This window comes from Cyphomyrmex costatus, unplaced genomic scaffold (genome assembly GCF_001594065.2).
Source record: "Cyphomyrmex costatus isolate MS0001 unplaced genomic scaffold, Ccosl1.0 scaffold26, whole genome shotgun sequence".
Classification (NCBI taxonomy): domain Eukaryota; kingdom Metazoa; phylum Arthropoda; class Insecta; order Hymenoptera; family Formicidae; genus Cyphomyrmex; species Cyphomyrmex costatus.
The window spans coordinates 1,642,097-1,666,594 of NW_017276692.1; the positions used below are offsets into that span (position 1 = coordinate 1,642,097).

Here is a 24,498-nt window from a genome sequence, read left to right on the forward strand (position 1 = left end):
TTCTATATTAATGATAAATAAAATATCGCAGTCAAAAGCTCAACAAAGTCATTTCAGAAACGCAGATGAAAATGGAAGATAAAAGGTGTATATGTATTAACTATTAATATTTCAAAACAAAGTATCTAAAGGGAAGAAAGAGAAGAAGACATTTTATCCTCTAAAACAAAATATTCAGCAAAACCACAAATATTCATAAAAATTGAGAAGAATTAAAGTATGTTTTATTATAAAGCATATGTGTGAAATCAGTAACATAATTAAAGCTGTACATTGCAATAATATGTTATACTTTAATGAACACGAAATTTAGGATATAGACGTAAAGTATTTTTTTTTATTTGATAGTACAGAAAAGCAACATTGACATAATTATCGACAAAATGGGTTAGATGACGAACAGGTAAGAACAAGAATTCTGCGGTTGAAGCAACGCGCTTGAAGTATTAAAAATAATTTAGTAATTTAATAATCTCGTAAAATACGCGACAGTTTTCCAACTTAAAATTTGAAGTTAGATTTTAATGCAGCATGTTTTGAATTTACGATTTAATCTTTTAAACGAATTCTCCATATAATATGAACATACAATAGAAAATGATCTCTTGTTCATAAACAGGAAAAATAATCTTTTTCTTGGTATGCATAGCGAAAAGAACTCACAGCGCAAACACGCGAGAGGGTTATGTAATACTATACATGCTCAGACTATACAATTTAGAATAGCTCGCAATATATTTATTTAAATATCTATATGGTTCTATGAATACATTTACAGAAGTCTAATACTGGCCAATATTAAAAGACAGCATAATTATCTACTTATTTTAAATATTAAAAGACTACTGTTAAATAGTATTTTTAATATTTCAAATAAATAATTAATTACTATCTTTCAGTAATAAATCGGCCAGTATTACATTTATGCCTGTCGAGACAAGGGATACGAGTTATAAAAAGTTGGATATACGTTGGAAGGAGATCGTTATCAATCCCCATTAATTTGTCCTTGACCCTCCACCAGTGGGAAAATGCGTATCTACTCAGGATCGACCTTGAACAAACCGAGAGGCGAGCAGGGATTCACTGTTTTATCGTCCTTTCAGAAATCCAATTTTACTGCAAATTACTCATTTTAAGTATTAAAAGCCAAGTTAATATATACTACAAATTATTTATTTTGAACAACAGTGTGCTTTTAATCTCAAAATAAAGAATTGATTACTCTCGATATTAAATTTATATAAGAGGTGTACTCTACTTTTAAATATTTATGAATGTGAAATACATTGATTTTTGCGTAATTATAACAAAATGACATACTTGTTCTGTATTTTTATTAAGTCTTGATTCATATCGTAATGTAAATTAATAACGTTTAAAATAATGTACAAATTTCTCATTATAAATTTCATCAAATCATATTATCAATGTTCTAATAAGCATTGTGCAAGAAAAATAATTATCACTTTACGTAAACTTCCGAGTAACGAAAAACATTTGTAATATTAACGACGAAGTATTTGAGTATTGTAACAATACTATAATATTACCTATTAATTAACGTCTTGCAAACCGCTGACGAAATTAATTTCGCTAGTTTAATGAACGAAACTTTCAGCAACTGCGAGCATCAGCACATTAATTATTAATTGTAACGCTAGATAAATATATGTTCTGACGGTAACAAACTTCGCACTAACAACTAACAGTACATCTCTCGGAATTGTTCCCATGATAATTAAGTTAACACAAATTTAATAAATGAGAAAATATTATTTTCTCGTGTTCATATACTTTTAAATCTTTAGAAAAATATAGTTTAACAAATTCGCGTCTTATCGCACAATAATTAATAAGTACGAAAGGAATTTTGCGGATTTTGTGGTTTTGCGCGCCTATCTCGCCGTACAAGAAGCGATTAAAATCACGTTCAATGTAACAGTTGGACGTGTATTATTTTATTGTACGTCGGAAATAGTTTTACAAACGACTCGAACTTGCTGAAATATTATCCTCTAACAATATACGTGTAACAGAAATCGGAAATCAATACATTCTACCTACACTTCTCCAAGCATTGGCGACTATGATTTACAGTGTACACATTCCATAAAAAAACATACGAAAACAATGGCCGTAATACTATTCACAGACGCGTTTCTGAATAATCTACGTTTTAAAAAATACTTTTTTTTCTTCATATCTATGTGCTGCGTCACGTCAGTATTATGAACGCAAGACAAAAGCCATTCATGAAACCCGTTAGATTGCTTCGCAATTTTATTTATGGTGCAATATATATATTTGTAAAAAGTAGAAAATTTCAAACATCAAAATATTTATTGATAAAAAATAAGAATAGGCTTATTGTTAAATGAATGTTTGTGTTAAGAAGTCACAATTGCCAACAGATGATAATTGAAACATTGCTTAGTCCAGTCAAGTATTATCAATTCACAATGATATTATCAACGTCAAATAATGAAATCTATGTTATTGATCATCGATAGAATCAAATATGACAAATTTAATTGAATCTAATAAAAAAAATTGACGTTGACAAATTGATGTATTATATAATTATTAAATTATAACAGAGGTTTGAAAATTTATCGAAAAATTTTTTATCTCTTTGACTCCTCTTAAATATAATATATTACGTGTATTATTATGTATGTACAATTTTCAGTGATATGATTCAAGTTACATAAAACATAGTAATTAAGAAGTTAAACGTTTCTGACCTGCATCTCCGTAAAGAAATATTATATTTCTTGCGGTTTATTATTAATGCAAAACTAAAATATAATTAATTTTAATGTATTTTCTCTCGCTTAAAACTACCACATGATACTGAAAATATGTTTTATATTCTAACGCTAAACTTTCTTCAATGTGTCAATACATATGATAATTTTCTAATTAGTACAAAATGGGTTCATACCAATTAATTTTTATTAATTTTGTGTGCAAGTATACAACAATTAAGATTTCTAGATCTCTTTAACATCATTAAAAAGTATATATTAAAAGAAAAAGGAATAGAGACCACTGTTTTTAACTAGGCTCCTAATATGTCAAAGAAATAAAGTTCACAGAACACAAATGGATCCAATCGTGTGTATTAATTGTTCTTTATCATAAAGCATATCGAGAGTTATGAGTTTTTTCAAAACACATGATATATTTTTAATAAATCAAAATAATTATTTTGCCTGCATCATAGATATTATTTGTTCAGATATTTTATTTTGATCATTTTTCGATGTTTTATTCTTAGATGCGGCACATCGTACAGTATTACGAAACCATATCGTGAGACTTATAAAAATCAGACTGTCTAACGATGCTTATATTCGCTCGAGACGGCTTTCGTGAGGAGAATGAGTGATGCATTCAACCCCTTGTATCGATTTTTCGCTGGAGTTACTCTGGAGACCGTCCCGTTTGCTACTTAAGTGTCCCCTAGTTACCAATGAAACGTAAAAGGAACGAAGAAGCGTCTACAGCTTTTTAGCAAACTAAGGAATACTCATCATTCTACTGACAGAATAAATAATAAATACGAGAGAGAGAGAGAGAGAGTAGAGATGACGGATTTGTACAAAAAAATTAAACAACATGTCTCCACTGTCCTCATTTTTCTAGTAAGTAAAATAAATTTAATGAACACTATTAATTGTAATATATAAATTATCGTACTCTGTATTCAATATTAAAAATATATAATTCACATACATAACAAAATTACCACTTATAATATTATTTATAATTAATTTATAGCTCAATAAATATTACAACTAAATCTAACATAACATCAATATTATGTCACATATGATAATATAATTATCTATTGTTACGTATTATGAACTTTTTACAAATCATGACACAAGCTTTAAGTCTTAAGTTATAAGAAATTGACCAACCATAATAATCGATTATTCTTCCCACATTCGATTGTAATTGGTTAATGTCTTTTTTACGATTTAAGACTTAAAACTTAGATAATAGCGTATTATAGAAAGCTCATTACTGTTACATACACATGTGTTATGTTATTTTTAATTGGTATTTACTGAATTAAAAATCAATATTATAAGCGATAATTTTTTATTGAGTAAAATTATAACACTGATATTATGTTTTAGTTGATATTTACTGGGTAATCTTGAAGATCTTTCTTTTAAATTTAATTTTTCTTAATTTTAATCTTGATTTAACTTATTCTTTATCCTTTTCTAATCTTTAGATTTAGAAAAAGACAAAGGTAAGTTAAACAGAGATTAATCAATTAATCTACATTGGTAGAAAGAGATATAAAAGTTTTCTATTTATTTTTCTCATTGAGCGTATAAAATCATGTATGTATGCAGTTACTGTAAATTGTTACATCGAGTAAGTACAGAAAAAAAAAAATGAGTACAGGGTCGCTATTAATGTAATACATATACTTAAATCACTACAGCAAATAAGAAGGCAACAGTCAAAGACTGCATCTAATGTTTGTGTTTTTATACAACTCGTTTACTACTAATGTTATAAAAAAAAAAACACTTATCGCGCGCTGCAAGACCATTGGTCTTCAAATGTATAAAAATCGAGAGACGTATCATCGTGGTATTATCCTAAACGGAAGACACTATAACATGAAGCAGTTATTCTAAACTGGAAAACCTATAATAGTCTGGCCACAAGCGATTTCGTCAAAATTCTGTGAGAGAGAAAGAGAGATATATGTATATTATTTCTTTGTATAATACATATACTATATATTTCACTTACCTAATTTGCATAAGATTATAGAGTGAAATAGTATAAGTTAGTAGAGTGAGGAAATATATCTTTCATACTCAAGAAACAGAATCAACAAAAAATCAAAATGTCTTTTTTTTTATTTTTAACATCAATAAAAATTCAAACAAAAAATCTTTATTTTGACTTTCGTAACATTAAAATACAATATTTTGTCAAAATCCTACATGAAGCCTATATCAAGTCAAGATAATCTCAAAATATTGTATTTTAATGTTACGAAAGTCAAAATAAGAATTTTTTTTATGGTCAAACTCTGTTACAATATCTTTGAATATGAAAGAAGCAATGTGATAAACTAATTCTTTTCCTTAACTAACATATTCTGTTATTTTTAGCTTTTATATATGTCAAAATGTAAGTCAATCCATTTCCGTGGTTACTTTCGAAAATAAACTAAATTTTTTAATCAAATTAAAAATATTTTTTAAATAAAATTGTTTAAATGCATTGTTTTAGTTAAATTGATAGAATTAAATTAATAGAATAGGAGCGAGTCTATATAAATAAAATTAAAAATCAAATTGGATATAATTTGACACTACGAATTTAATAGTGTATCCTAAACTATCGCGCGCGCCGACTCGAGGCATAGCCAAGGGTCAATGACCGATAATGCGTTTAAGGATGAATCCGAGGGTGAATCCGACAATCACCGTGTACCAAAGCCGCGGCGTTCTGCACGATTGAGCGGTACGCGGATATGCGCTGACACGGCTCCGATGGTGTGTCGAACCCTTTAAAGGGCGGTGCGCTGAAATGGAGGGGCGTCTTTAGTAGGACACGGTTCGCAGCACTATGTATCTCCGGCTCGGCTATATACAGTATTGTTTCACTGACGCGCCGGCCGCGTGTGCAACGGTTCGCGCGATCGCCGTCGGAGCCGACGCGATCCTCGATCGATCCCTTCCGGCCGACCGTGGATCGAGCGGCGGACGGCCCGATCGCTTCCAGTCGACGATCATCCTCAGCGCGGTCGCGCAATGCTCGACGGAACGGTTCACGATCCCCCTAATACAGTCTTAACGATCGTTCGGATAGCGATTCCAGCTGCGGCACAGACGGAAGATTTCGGATCGATACTAATTGACGACGGGTGCGTTCCTCGATGGTGATCGACCGTCGCAAATTGCAAACGATCGAGCGAATGAAGAACGGATGACGAGGGGATTTTCGCCGTGTACGGTGAACATATAGGATAAGAAGAATATTGTAGACGATAAAAAGAAGGTACTATGCTCCGGTAGAAACCCGTATTCAATCACGGAAGAAAAACAGGAGAAAAACATGAAGAGAGGAAATCTCGGAACCACAATCTCGTCGAGCGTCGTCGCGTTGTGACTCATTCTATTTACGACTACACGTGATAAGGATCCATAGAAAAAATGGTATTCGACGCGATGTGCGAGGAGCAGAGGAAGCAATTCTTCAGGCAGAGTTATGGCGCTCATTTACCCGGGTAAGTGCATCTGTCAATAATCAATTAAATGCTCCGGTCACTGTTTTCAATCTATGATTAATTCGCGATACAAACTTCTCTTGTGTTCATCAATTCCTCCCACATCTTGTTTACGTTTATTACAGAACTGTTAAAGACCTACTGATTTAATGCATGTATTATTATTATTATTATTATTATATTCATAGCGCTATCAAAACAATTATATTAAATTATACAATTGTATAACTGCGCAATCAGTTTTCTTCAAGATTTTTTTTCTCTCAGTGTTATGTCTTATTGTATCTCATACTGAATTATTGAAATATTAAAAAATTGAAGTAATTTTTGTATATATTCGTATTGAAAATATTAAAATACTTTCGATAAATTCAGCGATTGCAAGTTATATTGTTGAGATATTTTAATCCAATATGAAAGCAAAAGAATTTAGAAAGTAACGAATCGCTTAATATCTATTAAGAACAAGAAATTAATAAAATGCAACAGCGTTTTTAATGACAAAAACTTTATCACTATAATTAGTTTAACTATTACAAGAATCTAATTGAATTTACAGCTTCGTTATGACAAGTTCTAAATGTCTCGTTAGCATTGCGTAAGACATACAGATGCATAACGTCAAACAACTGTTCGTAATTAAATGGATATTGTACGCGAGATGCACAACTTTTCATTGATCATTCACAAATTTATTCGATAACAAGTAAAAAAAATCTACTCGATGTATAAGCGAGCATCAACTTTCTCGTATCTTTTCCATTTTTACGCTCGTTCTATATTTTCAATTATAAATGCGAGTGTCGTATATATAAAAACTGTCCTATTTCTCATGCAAATGTATGTACATAATTTTACTTATACTAGAAAATTATTCCAAAAATATACAAATATCTAAATATTCATTTATTTATTATTACAAACGTGATGAAAATTGCGAGATGATACGCTTCCCAAGAGAAAAATTTCATACAGTTGTAATATAAATAATAATGAATAATGTATAAATCTCTTGATTTTTAATGTTATTAAACACGTAAACGGACGGTGATAATAATTAAATCTCAAAAATTGTATTATATATATATCTCTCTGTGTATGTGCAATAGCAATAACTCTGTTAATCACGTGAATTAATGCACCACGGTATTAATATCATTACTTCTTTAAAGAAAGTTTAAATCTTCCAATTATAGTTTTTATGCGCATAGTAACGGTATCATAACTCTGTACTTGCAACACATTCATATTAAGGAACGGATATAAAATGTAAGGAGAGAATATTTAATAGCTGCACACATACACGTTATTTATTTGTGAATAAGCAGCTATACAATTAGGTGTAACACTTTATCACGATAAGTACTTGAGCATTAAGTTCAATAAAATTCCAAATTCAGAAAAAATCTCCGTGTTTATTAGCGGCAGTATAAATAAATGCACGTAATTAACGGAAGCAATTAAATAAATATCAATTAGTGATGTTTATAATTATTCCTAATTAAAAAATTTAGAATTTTATTTTTAATTTATTGCAAAATTTTAATTTGTCACAATTTTCTTTCTCTTTTTTTTCTGTATTTATTTGATTGTGCTTTCAAATCCAAAATTTGTTTTATTTTACGTAAAATATTTTCTGAGGTATATTTCGTATTGATAGCATTAAAAATTATATTTATTAGAATAATACTTAAATGAGTGACAACCTAAATAGTACATTTAGTGTCTTTATAAACTTGAGAAAAACACAGAAAGCGTGAAATTGATTCCTCAAGGAAACCACATCCAATCGAAGGCTCTTCAATGAAATCAGTCTGTTCTGTAGAGATCAAATCTAAATTTTTTTCGTGTACTATTGTAAACGATCTAATTCTAAACGATTCGATCTTCAATAGAATAGAAACCGCAGAAAAACGGTATTATTATATATTTAAGTCATTGATGGCATCTGCTTATATCTATAATATTATATGTAGTATAATAGAACATTTTTAAACAATTTAAAATTTGGAAATTACATGATATAGTATCTTAAAACTTAAAAATAAATATAAGAATAATATATAATATAATTCAAATGATTGCAAAGTATTTATTATTATTATTTATTTAATTAATTTTTATAAACTAATCAATTTACAAATTTGGAAACAATTAATTAGAGAGTATAAAATATCAATAATCAAAATTACGACAAACTTCTGAAATCATGATGAATAAAAAGGAAGTTTAGAATTTCTTAATTAGAAAAAGAGAGCAATATTTTATGATTTTCAAAAATTAAATGTTCCAAAGATGTTATCAGTCAATGTATTTAAAATTTTTATAAAATATTAATAGTGCAAAAGTCTTTATAGAATATATTAAATATTATATTATGAAGATTGATATGTGAAACTTAAAATAAGATTTTGTTTTATGCAGATGTATCTTAATATAATCTTTGATATTCAACGTAATCGATATAATTAGGATTCTGAATACCTATTAATATACATATGATGATACGCGAAAAATCAATTGCAGTAAAGCGGCCTCTTTTATAATGTATATACGTATATTGCACCAAAATCTATTATACATTCGCAATATTTATCGATCGCACGGACAAGAAAATCGGAGTAACATATGTGTCTCGATTTCCAGATTATACATTACATTCGAACTAGATCACCGGATGACCCACCGGAAGCGTGCATACTCAAAGTATTGACCTCGAAAGCGGTGGTACCGCGGTTGGTACCATGCCAATTTACACCCCTACATCCCCACGATAAAGCTATATCACGCGCAGACTACCCTTCCGTATGGCAAATCACCTCGAACTAACTATTTATCATGATCTACCTTAGCTCCGGCATATCGATCCGAGTGAGAAAAGACGCGGATCGAAACGGACGGACGAGTGTTGCCCGAGAGAAAAAGTGTTATCCGAGAAAAATAGAAACGCCCCAATTAACTGTTTCCTTCAGAATTGTGCTATTATACCTTTCTCATTACGACAAAAATCAATAGCAAGAAATGACCAATAGCGGTCAAGTTGGTCATCGAGAACTTTTAACTCTTCTTTTTCGTGAAAATATCTAGTTTTCACTTGCATCTTAAAACGGAAAGAAAGTGTCTAAAAAGCACCGATCTCGATTTTAATAGTATAATCTTGAACTTTCCTTAGAATATTAATAATACTAGTAATTTTTAGATCATATAAAAGAGATAGAAAAAAACTTTTCTCGAAGAAACACTTATTGAAGATGCAAAAAAGAAAGAAGTAAAATTTGTACACTTAAATACGAAGAAATCTGCGGAAAAAACAATTTTGCTGAAGTATCTAAAAAGTTAACTAGATACAAATCTGAAAATAATTTTGTTCGACTATTAATATAATTAAATAGAAATCTCAAGTATGATGAGCAAGAATGTAAAAAGCTTTGACATTCTAGCAACCAGTTTTTATAATTATTTTGCGCGCGATAAAAGCATGAATGGATAAGTGAGGTAAGATCATAGTTGAATCGAGTTCTTCTTGATATGTACTGAAGAGAATTCAATTCTATTCCAATGATTTGAAGGGTTCAGCAAGATTATTTTCAGATTTGTATTTAGTTAAATTTTAGATATTTTAGCAAAATCATCCTTTCCCTATAACAATATTTCAAACGATCTGCTAGATACCGAGGGACTTCTCTTTCTTGACACTAATCTTGCGATATGGACATGGTAAGATGGTTCAACGACCTAGATACGATTTATGCAGATCTTAACAGTCGAGACTCGTGACAACCGTATAGGAGTGACTTCAGCTGGTTATCCCACCGTGACCGCTACAAAGTGAAGGCTCCATTTACTGGGTCACCGGTAGTCCGCTTTTATGGTCCTGTGATTACTTTATTTAGGGATCGGCCATGATCGTGTCATTCTCTCAAAAGCATTTAAAATGATGTCCATACAGTCTACAGTCAACCAATAAAAGTTAATTGCAGAGCAATTGATCGAAAACGTTATTTTAAATTTCAGATCAATTCGTAAAATATTTCTAAGAGTTTTGTGATGAAAAAATGAAAACATATACTTTAGTTTTTTTACAATATGTATATTATCCTGCTGTATATTAAGAAAAATCTATCAACTTGACTAAATTAATTTAGTTTAATTTTTTGTTTCAACAAGAATCTTCTTGTACATTTAAAACTCAACAATTAGGAAGCAGGAAATTCTGGCCAAAACGGTTGAAGCTAGATCTTTTAATGCTTAACTAATTCAATGTGAATTAATATACGTATATATATATATATATATATATATATATATACTATACATGTATATACATACATATATATCATATTTATAGTCATCAGACTTAAAAATGCAGCTAATAAACTGCTGAAATAATATTTAATATATAATTAAATTTTTGATACTCAATAGGCATCTATTAGAGAGATCTTAATATGATAGAGAGAAATTTGTAAATAAAATTTATTGTGAAAAATATTATCTTTATAAAAAAAAATTAATACCTTTATTTTTTCGTTAGATGTATTTGTTTAAGTTTTAAGTCAAGTACACACATATATTATATATATATATGTGTGTGTGTGTGTGTGTGTATATATATATAATATATTTGACTTAACGTATACATTCTTCAACGAAAAATAAACTAAATTAATTTAATTAAGAGTTTTTTCTCAGTATAGTCCACGTCTTTCATCTCAAGATTCACTGATCTCGATTCTTCTGAATTATGCTATTTTAATTATTCACGGTGTACTTAATACAGAAGTTACAAGTAGGCAAGTATACCTCGCGTGCAAGTACGCATTTTTTTTCCCGGAATATGCATATTTTATTGTATTCTACACCGTCGTAGGAAGTAACAGTATAACTACGAGTATAGATTCGAATATAACGAAGAAGCCCCCCATATATATACATATACGTACATAGATACATATATCACATAAGATATCTAATTGTGAGGTATTAGATACGCTTCACTAGACAGAAAAATGGCTATACATGTTCACGTAATAGGTCATAATTTTGCACGCTACACTGTCGTCCACTATTATTCTTTATCATATTTTGGTCATGGAAAAGTAGACTGCAAATTGATCGAAAAATCTTGCATCAAACATTATATAGTTGACTTGTCGTAATGCTCTGTCAAGTGTCACAACAGTGAAACAATGTATCATAGTACTAAAATGCGATTCCTTACTTCAAGAAAAATTCGATTTCTTTAAAAGAGTTTTGTGGAACGCAGTAGTGTTATTACATCTAAATTAATTATGTTTTAACATTTATGCTGTGCTACTTTTACTACTACAAGTTACGTGTACTTTTAGGTACACGGGTCATTGTCCCACCCTCAAGTTTCGTGTTGGAAAGAGATTCGGAGCGAGTACGGAGGAGATAATGAAGGTAAGAAGAGAAAATATAATTTAAAAAAAAAGGCAGAAATTAAATTTTCAAAATAAGAGATGTATTTATTTATAGAAAAACTTGAATAAAGAAAATTGTTATATTAATAATCTACAATTAAAAAAGAGATTTTTCTGCCATGTATTGATTGAGTGGTGAACATTTTGACGGTCTACCTCGTACAACAACTAACCTGTCTTCTCTACTTATAGAGAAACTTAAACAAATAAGATTAATGTGTAATGCTCGCGCAAAATCTTATGAGTAATCAAGTTGCACAGTTAAAAGTTTAATTTTTTATTGTGTGTTTATATCACAGGAATTATTAGAAAAAAAAATTCTTAAGACTGGACCATATAGACCAAAGTCCGGTAGGGAAGCCGAGTTACCAACTCTTCAGGATAAAGAAATCAGAAGAGATTGGTCTAACGAAGCTGGATCGTACAAGGCACCTCCGTACATTCTAGGATATACCGGTAAGACTATACAAGACAACCCTTCAGATATTCTTTTAATCGCAAGTAAATTAAAAAAAATAATTGTTAAATTGTTGAGATGTCAATTTTTTATATATTCTCTTATGTTAACCAAATGATATTGAATATTTTAATAATTATTAAAATGTACAAAACTCAATTTTTGTCGAAATATAAAAGCTTTAGTGAATTATAAAATTAGAAAAAAAATTTTTTTATTCTTTGTTTACATTGCAAAAGCTTCATTTATTATTCTTTGTTTACATTGCAAAAGCTTCATTTCAAAGCATTTATCAATATTTTATGATTATATTTACAAAAAGTTCTGAAATTATAAGCTTGTAAAATAACAAAGAGAGAGAGACTTAAATAAAAATCTTTTCTTTTTTAACTCATTTAGTCTTTATATATATTTCGGCAAAAATTAAATTTTGCATTTTAATTTTCAAAATATTTAATTATACATAAAATTTGAAAATTTGGAACACACGTAAATGATCTTAATCAAACCTTTCTCCGCTACAAAAGAACCATGGCCTAATAACAATCCAAAATAGAAATCGCCGATTAAGATCATTATTTTATCGCTTCAAACTACCGACGTAGAATTGCTTCGATACGACCTTCAATGCACGCGATTACTATTAGTGAGCATCGCGCTAAGCGACCTAAATCCTTGTAATTAGTAGTTTGCATATTGCATTGCGCACAGAACTAACTATATCTTTAAAATATATTTATTGTAATTATCTTCTTTTTTTATTTCTAATGCGAATTTGCATTTTTAAGTGTACTTAATCATCAGGAAAAAAGATTTTCATGCACGTTACATTTTTCTTCTCCAATTAATTGTTTCGAAACTCACATAAAAGATAATCGAATGCTTACCAGTACGATGCGCAGCAGTAGAAGTTCCCCAGGCTTCTTCCTCCTTCCCTGCATGGAACTCCCAAAATAAGACACAATTATTTTTCTATAATTTTCCGCTTATTCACTACGTTACGACAGGAGAGACGCGGAAGCCATGATGCGAAGCCATGATCGTTCGCGGGACGCGTGCCTAAATTCACGCCATTCGCTGTGGCGGGACGCCGCACCTGTTGACACAAAGGGCACGTAATCGCATTCTTTTTAGGCAGATTACCGTGACCCATTGTAGCGATCTTATTGCGATACATTATAATGAACGAATACATTATTATTCATATATGTATAGTATAAACATAGGTAGAGCTAGAACAACTCAGTTGACATCAATTAAAGCTACTAAAAGTAACGTAACATTTGTTATACGAGGTCTGTTCGCATACCTTGATACTTTTATGAACAGAATAATGAGACGAATTAATTAGCGTAAAGAAAACACATATAAATGCTTACTTAAAAAATTATCCATTATGCCTCTATATTTTTTTAAAACAATTATGTATCTTCGTTACTCCAATTAATTCTTCTGAATTAATTTCACCTTTTTACGATATGGCGCAAGTTAATTAACGACTAATTATATAGGTCTGTTGTTTTTAACTAAAGTTCTTGCACGGTTCATGTTTTTTTCTTTTCTCTTACATTGACGAAAAAAAAGAAAAGAGATGAACAAGCTCAGTTACAATAAATAAAAAGAATAGGCTTTGAGATGAACCTGAAAATATATTGTACATATAATCTCGAAAGGCAGCATTAAATGCGTAAAAATCCTGTGTATTATGATATTGATAAATATATATATTACTAATAAGCGACCGATACATCAATCTTTTTGTTACCTTATTTCAAATTCAAAGCGCGCCGCAGAAATAATTTCGCGTAAATATTATTACTGCTATTAATAAAGAGCGATTAATTAAATTATAAAAATTATGGCAAATTTAATTTCTTTATTTATCAAAAAAATATATAGCGTTATCTACATTCGAATAATTTTTATTTTCAATTTCGATCCTAGGATTAATGAAGTTGCAATTGTCTTTGATAATACTTTGATACTATAAAATAATAAAATTAATCTATATAAAAGCTATATAAAAAATTATATGTATGTTTATGATAAATTCATACTTTGATATTCTAATTGAATGTACATATGTTGCTATATAAAGTCTCTTTTTCTTAAGAATTAATTTGCAAAATTAGCTCAGAAATTTTTTAAGACTGGATTGTTCTATCTCTTTCGGTAAATTTCGTCTCACTCTCTCTCTTTTTCTCTCTCTCTCTCTCTCTCCTTTCTTTTAGATATTGAATAAATTACCACATAATTTATTCGAAGGTGGAACAACCAGTCTTAAGAAATACATTTTTTATCTTAATGTTAATATTAATATGAAAATAGAGAGAATCGAGGTATTTATATCTTGTACAATACATTCATCTACGAAGGTATTTGTATTTAACGTTATTCTCATATTTATTACAGGATATATTCCTGGTTTCAACAGCAGATTTGGTCTATCCTTCATGAGAGCCGTAGAAGCTGGTGCCAAAGAATGGCACGAGGCACAAATGAAACTGAGAGCGCAACGAGATGCAATGAGGGCTCATGCTGAACGGACAGATCCGAGAAATCTTTTATCCCGAGCGAGAACCGACAATGTGGACATTGAGATCGATCACGGTCATGACAAAGACAGAAGGACCTATGGTACTTCATACTCGCATTATTTGTTATTCCGACTTAATATAGTAATACAATAGATATATTATTCCAATACGAGAAAGAGATTACTTAACCGTTTATTTCAAAATATTAAAATATAAAATATAAATTAAAAAGATACTAGATACACATAAAAAAATTAACGAACATTTATTTTTAAAAATTTAAGTTTTAATTTTCAATTAAAGCTGAAAGCAAGGCACCAAGTTCCAAGAACTGATGATTATTGTTATCGTTGCAGATTATCATGTCTCCCCAGAAAGACCGCCGATTGTTGGTTATACAGGCCATATTCCAGGAGCGAAGGGAGAAGTCGCGCTTTCCAAGAGGTACGCCCAAGCCGCTAGAAAAGGATTAGAACGTGTCCAAAGGGAACGTGAAGAAAGGCTCAGTAGGACTAAAGATATGAGCGCCGTTGAGAGAGTTCTTGACAATGCGTACCTTGACGAAACGGGACACACGCGTGCATAAGATGATACAGGAATATGGTTTCTAACTGCAGCATACAAAATGAGATAAAAATGCGTTAAGACATTAGAAAGAAGAAAAACAGAAAATAATAAATGTAGGAAAAGAGCAACCCAAGTGACAAGGTAACGTCAAATGGCATCTTAACAATGTCTTAATGTCTTTAATATTATTAAAACGTTACCTTGCTATTTAGAAAGTATTATAAGTATAATATACAAGAAATTTCCAAATACATAACTTCCGAAATTTTGCCATGCAGACTTCGCTGTACTTAACGTTTTTACATTACTTTTTTTTTACAGTATCGAAAAGAACGAATAAATACAAATAATTATGTTAAACAATAATCTAGTTGCAAAATTATTTATGTTTGAATCATGAAAGCATTCCAAAATATATAAGGATTATTTTTAGTACTTTGAATTATACGAATAATACTTGACAGCTTTTACTCTTCCCTAATTTTTAAACATAAATAATTTACAATAGATTATTTGTGAGTTTAGAAACAGATAGCATAATTATTAAAGTATAGAAATGTATTTCTGCGCGAAGTAATAAGTTTATTAATTTTTGAAGATGTGTATGTATTGAAATATATTGAATAGATAAAGATTTTTAAATCAAGGAATTCTCCTCAACTAGTCTTCAAAGAGAAGTATGACAATCGAGAAACAAGCTAGATTGTGATTTAGAGAATTATTAAACATATTTATCTTAATATTTGTTCATATAGAAATAAATATCTACGATAGAAAAAATTTACAAATATGTGAATTACTCCAAACGCTTTAAGCTTCCAATGTTCAATAAATTTCTGCACATACATGCACCACGTACATATGTACACGATGTTTCCACATTTAAAACAAGGAAAGAATACAATTTTTGGGAATATTTCTACTGGGAAATATTTTCAAAGAAATGAATATAGATGATTACTATATGTATATATATATGCTAGTTCCATTTCGGCTCAAATAAAGGAAGACGTATGTCTAAACTTTAGAATTTACGAAATGGATTATAGCCGATGTACATGCTAAACAACATTCTAAAACAAATGATATTTAATTGTAAATGTTTATTTGCTAAAGTATAACCATGTAATCTTTGCCTATGTAAATACAAATTTAACTTAAACTTCCGTCCTATTTTATATAGTAATTAACAATATAAAAATGTATATATATATATATATAAAATAGTATATAATTTTTACATTACTAATGAGATATTTATAAAAGATTCATGGGAAATAAATATTTGTATTAGTATCATATATGATGTACATTCAATATTACGATTCTTTCCTGAGTTCGACGATTACCTTCAGCGCTGTGGCAGCCTACTCATTCTTTCCATTTCCATCTGCACAGTTTTCTTCCAGCAGTCTATATCTAGTGTCGTTTGTCCATATGATAAGGCCATCATTTTGGCGAAAACCATCAGTGAGTGTAGATTGTCCTTATTTATATTTCTGTTTGCATTGAGCATCTCCACAAAATCGTCTTGAATTATCTGAATATAATAAAATTTTATGTGTGCATGTGTGTAAAATATATATAATACAAAACTATTAAAATAAACTGAGTAAATGTAGATATTATGTCGAAAATCAAAATATAATATACTTTTGCCATTTCTTCGTCAAAATTAAGATGTTCTGTATGCTTCAAGGTTTCTATGTATTGCCGAATATTAACCAATCGATTATCGTCTTTCAAATACTGATGTGCAGCTTCAGTTACTTGACTATATAAATTTTCTGAGTCTGCATCAACATTTAAAACAATTTGCGTAGGACACTATAAATGAACATTTAACTAATTAACATTCACAGAAAAAAGATAATATTTTTTTATGCTGTAAATAAATACTTACAGGAATAAAGGATTTTACATCAGAAAAGATTAGAATTGGAATGTCTGTTTCGTAATCTATTGTATAAAACTTGAAATCGTATTTCAGTTTTTGAAACATAAGTAGATCGGAGAGAGCTTTATAATTCTCCCTGCCAGTTGCAGTAAGTGTACCAGAAGTTAAGCCTGTCTCGTCTAATACAAGGTGCGTATCATCGCTTAGTTGGAGAATACCACTTGTTAGTCTATTACATTCGTAATCCTTCCTAAAAATAAATAATGCGAATTTATTCACTAACTTACATGCATTCAATAAGACGAACTTACTTCGGGATTAAAGCTAGTTCATTCAAATTGCTCAAAGTTATTTCCAAAAAGTGGCTTTTCTTTACAAATAATGTTAAAAAGTTATAAAACTCCTTCGGAAAAATTTTCTGTTTATTTGCTGGGAAATTCGTTATATTTAGCGGAAATGCACCGAGACAAAAATAATCTCTCCTCATATATCTACAAATATAAAATATAAAATGACAAATACAGGTATTATAAGTATGCATATCTCTATAAACATATTAAAATAAAATGCATACACTGTAGAAAGCAAGTGGCATATCAAGTAATCTGCAGCTAAAGTATCTCCAAACAGCAACTGACTCAATATTATATGCAAATCACCTCTGATGATCTGTACTTTAGATACAATTTCCGGAGCATTTACAATTTTAGATTTTGTAAGCTCGATTATTTTTACTGCATGTAACCGAGGAACTAAAGAAGCTGGTGGATTGTGAGTTTGTATTTCGGCATCGTCCATCTCATCATCAGAACTTTGTATTGTACTTAATAATGGATCTAACGATATAAATCCTATTACATCTATAACTTGGTTCAATTTTAAGACAGTTTCGTTGTAAATCTAAAAAGTATGCATTATGATAATATCAACCGAAAAAAATATGTATTGGATATGTTCTTTAAAAACATAATACAATTTACCTTTATTATACAAGCTTTTCCACCATCGATTGGAATCGGAAAGTTCAATATGTGATCTTCTGATACCATACTTCGAACTTTTGCACTGCCTTCAACATCGGTCATATCTACATCATTATTATCTGCAGAGACTTTCTCTTTTTTCTTAACAGGTTCTGAGCAATCCGTTTCCTCTAAGTCGTTATCATCCAGATTCCTTTTATTTATACTGTCATTATGTGTCATTGTATGAGGTATCTGCATGTTTATGCTCTCTTCCTTTGCCCAGTCATTTAATCCAGGTATAGAAATTATGATATAAGTTTGTCGTTCAGAGTTTTGATTTTTTTTGGAATATAACAAAATTTCTTCGTGTGGCTGTATCCAAAATAATAGGTAATAAATTACTTATGCGAATAAAAAATATAATTGATATACTAACGGTGGACTATACTTTTCTTATCTTAGCTTTGATGCTTAGATAGAAAAAATTGAACATATCAAAATCTTTCTTCAACTTTATCACCATTACTGTCCAATTTGATATCTTAGAAAACAATATACTCCAATCCATAAAAATGCATTACATTCTTATTATATCTACGAATAATCTACATCTTAGTAACAATGTATGCAGTTTTATACATGAGATAAGCTGTTCTCATAGCACCCCACACCTGAACTGCACATTTGTTTAATCTAGACTCTGCTTCATATCCATTGCTCATATAAGAGCAGAGATAATGCAACATTTCTACAGAGTCACATAAAATAGTTCTACAAAGATATGTGTCAAAGGAAAATAAAACAGAAATAATTTACCAGACATCGAGCTGCATCCATATACATTCCACATCTAATAGTACTCTCTCCAGTGTCTGTGTTCTTCACTTCGTATTGCTTAAAATAATACTCAGGATTGTATATATCCTGAATCATCCCTCGGAATCTCACCAACTCTTTATCTTTGATGTTATGCAATTGAACATTATTTAATAAAGGTATTTTTGTTAGCATATCTGGATTTTCTAAAATTTCCTGACAGTTTGACTGATTTGAGGTATAGTATTCAGGTGTCCAATCTCTTACTTCAACTGCTAAAATAAAGAAATTTTATTCTAATAACGTCTTCTAGCAAAAGATATAGGCTGTGGTTAAAATTTTGTTACAAATACTTTGAAACATTTGATAAACCAATCAGAAGAAAGAACTTATTGACAATGATCAATTTACAAATTGAGCAATTAAAAATACTTTAGAGCATTTATAGCATCATGTCTATATCCATAATGTAACATAGGAACTAATAATTCCTGTTCAACATTGACAAACAGTAAGAATAATATAATTTGATTATGTTCAACAGAGAAAGCAGCTTTGCAACCGTCAAATTCTCTTATATTGGTTAATATTATACCAATATATCTTATATTGGTGAATATGATTTGTCTTGTTCTTAATTTTTCACTGAATCTAAATATATAAATCAATTATTTTAAGAATTTTACAATGACTGCAAAACTGCTTTCTCTATTAAATACAGTTACTGCATCATGTTTTTTGTTAGAAAACAATTATTAGGTCTATTTTTTTATAACTGAAATGATATATACTGTTTGTATTACTTAAAGTAAAACAGGTATAAATTTGAAAATTGACAAAAGTGAAAAGGAAAATTATAGTGTAATCGTGGACACTTTTCATAGAAGTCGGAATGGATTCTCTAATTGGAATTATTCTACTTTTCCAGAAAACATAATAGAAATCTAGGGAGAATAATTGAATAATTCTGATCAAGATAATTCCATTCCGATAATTCCATAATACGTTTAAAAAAAAAAAACAAATCTATAACATAGCACAATAAAAGATTTCTTTAACCAATCATGAAAAAATTTTCTGTATATTTCAGTATATAAAACTTGTTACATTTTGTATATATTTTATGTTCCTTCTTTTTCTTTTGAAAAAAAATGTATATAAATATAATTTGTTTTATTCAAAACATTAAGGCTAATTCTACAATGTGCTTTTTGTTTCCTGTTTCATGCTGTTTGTCTCTTGCTTTTTTGATTAAGAAGGCAAAAGACAAACAGCAGGAAACAAGAAACAAAAAGCACATTGTAGAATTAGCCTAAAAATATGACAAGAAATGTGATCGAAAAAATTCAATAGTAGCATATTAATACTTATGCACGTGTAAAACGTAGCTATACATACATGTCATTTTGAAAACGTGTTATCTTCCAATATAAACGTAATGGAGATAAGCTGACAAGTCTCCGCAAAATTAAATTTTTCGTTCTTCTCGTTCACGATTAGACAACAAAGCGCAAAAATTTGGCGGCAAATCGTAGATGCATGCAGATGAGATAAGAAAGCCTCACTCGCGACGTGCGACTTTTGTGACAGCTCCAGGTAGCGCTAAAGTCTCTTTTTTTTTTTTTAACATAACCACAGAGAGCCTGAGAGTTGAACTATGTAGTCAATGTAGTCAATGTAGTCCACGATCGTGTCGGTAATGTCCACGATTTTTGGTTTGAATCTTCCCTATGTCCATGATCTTTTAAAAAATCATTACATTATTTTGCAGCATCCAGTATACTGCTTGAACGTTGTTGAAATACAAATCGCACACAATTTGACAGACGGCAAATTATGCTGATGGACATGCTGTCACAATCACAAGAGAAATATTGGAATTGCACATGAAGCAATCTAAAGCAATCGCTGCTATATGTTTGGCCTTCTCGCACTGTTAATAATTTCGTCATGGGAAGTGAGGACGGAACTGTTTACTTAGGTAAGTGCAGTTGTCCACGTATGTGAAAATGTTAAAAATAATTAGTAAAAATTATTAACATTTTAACATTTTGTTGAATAGCCTGTTGACATGGTAGCCGCGCTGGATTGACAGAAATGTATGAAATCATCAGGGACCTGTCACTAGTATTAACGCACATGCAGTGCAGGCGATATAGACTTCTCCCATCTATTCCTGATATCTTCCCTCGACTGGACTATCAAACTTTGAAGCCTGAAAGAGAACAAACCGCTCTACTCTTTTGAACATAATGACGACTATGTTTATGACGTTGCTTGGTCTCCAAAACATCCGGCGCTGTTGACGATTCGGGCAGATTAGATTTGTGAAATCTGAATCAAGATACAGAGGTACCGCCAGCGATGACGGATGTCCTGCTTTGAATAAAATATCGCCAAGCGGGCATGTTACTTGTTGGAAATGATACTGGTAAAATATGGGTCTATGACGTCACCGAGGTACGTATGATGATACTTTAAAATTTTTCTTGACTGTTTATTTGGCACAATTGTGTACTCAATAATTTATGCTATATTGTACTTAATTTTTTGTTCATTACAGCATCTAGCTCATCCAAGAATTGATGAATGGAACAAATTCCTGTATATGCAATAGGACCTGAAAAACAACAAAGCTGATGAAAAACTGGATGAGTTTAACCTTAGTTCTGGGTCGTCTTCGTTAACATCTATATCTATAAAAATTCTTGTAACTTAACTTGCTTTAATAATTTTATCTTGCAATTGATTACACTTGCAATATCGTATATAAGAAACAAGTAAAACTTATCTAGCTTGTAACAGCAATAAAATAAGAATAAAGGCAATAAGCGAGCAATTGACATCACATTATTATTCAACGAACCGACAAATCCTTAAGTTTAAATATAAAATATTTGGTAGCTTTGTTAATGATATATGTAAGTAGCAATTTTGTCACAATGATAGGCTTTGTAACAAGTGCGTTTTATCTGGCGATGCAAGTTGACATAAGAATTATTTTAGCTTTCTTGACATTAGCAGAAAAATCTGAGAGACAATGCCGGCTATTTTCCTATTATCGTCAAAATCGCTTATACACTTATCAGTACATTCATTTTTGGTTTGAGAAAACTACTTAGCTACATTGATTTTCTAATTCTATCAAGGCAGGGGGAAATCATATAGCAGAAAATACGTCAAAAATGTAAGAGACGTAATTTTCAAAACGAAAACAGACGTACGGACGATTTCGACGGTAACAGGGAAAAGGCCGATATGAATTCATTTAATTATTTGAAATGATATTTAATTTTCATAAATACGAATGTAGTTTCTAACCTATATTCAGAAAGTGCATTATCAACGTAAAATTGCGTTTTAAATATATGCCAGCTTCTCTGTCCTCAAAAACCACACATAACACAGCATCAAAATCTGAAAATTATTGAAAATTCTGCGCGTCGCGTTTTATACACTTCAATAGAAAGCTAGCGGTGATCCAACCAGCGCTTGAATACGCGCTTGTAGCAGAGAATCGAGCCACATCGCGCTCATTGGTTGACTGCGAGTGGTGGGGTTCGAGTCTGATCGGAGCATATAAATATCGCGTAATTCACGGTTTCACACTTTTGCGCTTCGGCCAGCGGACGAGTTTGAACCTGTCGTCACCTGTCATATCGCGTTGGAATAGTTCGCTCTTCGCTCTCTTGTTTCGCACTGGAATCTTTCCTCTGGAAAGAATTTCCACTATCTCCGCAAGAATTCTGATCTCCACTATCTTCGGAAGTACACCGATCCTGCGCTATCTTCGAAAATATCCTGATCCTGCACTATATCTTCGGAAGCATCCTGATCCTCCACTTATATCTTCGGAAGTATCCTGATCTCCAGAAACGTCCTGATGTATCCTCATCTTTGCAGAGAATAAAACAACGAGAACGACGCGGAAATATTTACCAACGAGGTAACTAATAATTATTATATTACATTATAATATCTTAACATGCGACGCGAGAAATATTTTAAGAACAAGTCTTTGAACTCTCGAACATATTTTTAATCGTTTGCGCGAAAATCAAGATAAATAAAGTGATGATCGCGATCGCGTCGCTTTTTATTACGTTATATGAAGTTGGTCGCACGCGGAAAACGACGCCATTTTTTTCGATCACATTCGCGTTTCATTCCCGGAATGGATTGGGAATGACGCAGAGTGGCAGCGCAAATGTGGTAATTAAAACATAGGTAAACTTGATTTAATAATTTTTCGATATTTATCACGCAACTAGAGATTCGGTATTTATACTATAATTGTTTGCGTAAGAGCTTGTTCACACGATACGGTCATAATACGTAGTTTTATACAGGGTGTTTGAAATTTCACTTTTCGCGTTTCTGCTGTAGAGAAAAAATACATGATCGCTAATTAGATATATTTGGGTATCGATCATAAGACTTTTTCTTTAGAATGAAAAATAAAAAATTTCTCCATTAATTTCAATGATAAAAATTTTCACTTTCCATCCTAGAGAAAAAGTTTCATGCTCGAAATATGGAAAATGCATGAACACGACGCGCGACGCCAAGAGTGAGAAACATAGCGATACTATGCTCGCGTAGCAGCGTCTTGACGTCGCGTCGCTTTAGACGCGCAAAAACGAAGATTCTTTGCCATCTCAGTTAAACTCTACGCGTCATTATTTAGTGATTTATAAATTGAAACTTAAACCTATACATTTGTCGTTTATTGCAGAGAAGGACGCGCATTTAATTTAAAAAAATGATTGCTTCAACTAACGAATGTCTACGCAAAGTAATGGGAGGAGAAGAGAGAAGCTGGCTCGACACTTTGTGCATGAAAAGGAGAGGGAGACATAAAAAAGCATAATTGGACGCCGATGGAATAACCTTGCAGTGAGTAGGCTTATTTTGCTAGCATGTATAAAAAAATTAGTCCAATCAGGTTATTTTATAATATCGATGATTAAAAGTAATAATTAATGAAATAATCCTTAATATTTTGAAAGTTTCTTTTTATGAAAACAATTTTGAAAAATGTATAATTATCAGGGTTTTGCCACAAGTCAGGAGTCAAGGAAAGTCAGGGATTTAGCAAATTTTTCTATAGAAAAATAAAATAGCTGTAAAGAAATTTAAAACATCTGTTTAGCTCAGTGTCTGTTTCATTTATATTTCTGTGGAATCTTTATAATTATTTCTATTTTAAATAAACGTTGTGTGAACACGAAACTGACAAGTTCAATTTAAAATATTAATAACGTATAACAATAATTAAACTGCAAAAATATGAAATATACAATAAACAAGATTTAAAAATAAAACAATGCGTTAGAAATAATGATCATTCTATAATTATATCAAATGTGAACTTATTTTTCAGAAATCAAGTAGACGCAATGGAAACTTATTTAAGGACTATAGACAGGATGAAGGCCTGAAAAACAGGAAGTCCTTTGGGAATTTTCTAAATATATAATAAAATCAGGTAACTTTTATGGCGTCTTTATTGTATATCAATACTGAGGTATGTAAAAAAAT

At 30.6% G+C, this 24,498-nt stretch overlaps 2 protein-coding genes and 1 long non-coding RNA gene across 4 annotated transcripts; 2 read left to right on the top strand and 1 right to left on the bottom strand.

Moving 5' to 3' along the window:
* The first annotated feature begins 5,779 nt into the window (after positions 1–5,779).
* On the top strand, positions 5,780–15,440 carry LOC108774542 (UPF0605 protein CG18335). The gene is made up of 5 exons (XM_018540679.1): positions 5,780–6,274; positions 11,623–11,698; positions 12,018–12,174; positions 14,588–14,812; positions 15,069–15,440. The coding sequence occupies exons 1-5, from the start codon at positions 6,201–6,203 to the stop codon at positions 15,296–15,298; spliced, it is 762 nt and encodes a 253-aa protein (XP_018396181.1). The 5' UTR covers positions 5,780–6,200; the 3' UTR covers positions 15,299–15,440.
* LOC108774541 (mini-chromosome maintenance complex-binding protein) lies at positions 15,269–20,562 on the bottom strand. Of its 2 annotated transcripts, XM_018540678.1 has the most exons (9): positions 20,356–20,562; positions 18,958–19,232; positions 18,157–18,513; positions 17,751–18,076; positions 17,488–17,667; positions 17,183–17,426; positions 16,933–17,106; positions 16,629–16,819; positions 15,269–15,323 (listed from the first exon to the last, which is right to left on the bottom strand). In XM_018540678.1, the coding sequence occupies exons 1-8, from the start codon at positions 20,360–20,362 to the stop codon at positions 16,631–16,633; spliced, it is 1,752 nt and encodes a 583-aa protein (XP_018396180.1). In that variant the 5' UTR covers positions 20,363–20,562; the 3' UTR covers positions 15,269–15,323; positions 16,629–16,630. The 2 variants fall into 2 exon arrangements, with proteins under 2 accessions (XP_018396180.1, XP_018396179.1); XM_018540677.1 differs by lacking the exon at positions 15,269–15,323 and having other exon boundaries at positions 16,557–16,819.
* Positions 20,563–22,764: 2,202 nt separating this feature from the next.
* LOC108774560 (uncharacterized) lies at positions 22,765–24,442 on the top strand. Its single transcript, XR_001940731.1, has 3 exons — positions 22,765–22,903; positions 23,693–23,853; positions 24,341–24,442. It is a non-coding gene; the product is annotated as an uncharacterized LOC108774560 (long non-coding RNA).
* The last annotated feature ends 56 nt before the right edge of the window (positions 24,443–24,498 follow it).

Excerpts from the sequence above, each read along its gene's own strand:
- LOC108774542 (XM_018540679.1), top strand. The coding sequence starts at position 6,201 with ATGGTATTCGACGCGATGTGCGAGGAGCAGAGGAAGCAATTCTTCAGG. Across the intron at positions 12,175-14,587 it reads GTACATTCTAGGATATACCG|GATATATTCCTGGTTTCAAC; the intron begins GTAAGACTATAC and ends TATTTATTACAG. Across the intron at positions 14,813-15,068 it reads CAAAGACAGAAGGACCTATG|ATTATCATGTCTCCCCAGAA; the intron begins GTACTTCATACT and ends TTATCGTTGCAG.
- LOC108774541 (XM_018540678.1), bottom strand. Across the intron at positions 18,077-18,156 it reads GAAAAGCTTGTATAATAAAG|ATTTACAACGAAACTGTCTT; the intron begins GTAAATTGTATT and ends CATACTTTTTAG. Across the intron at positions 17,668-17,750 it reads TGCCACTTGCTTTCTACAGT|ATATATGAGGAGAGATTATT; the intron begins GTATGCATTTTA and ends TTATATTTGTAG.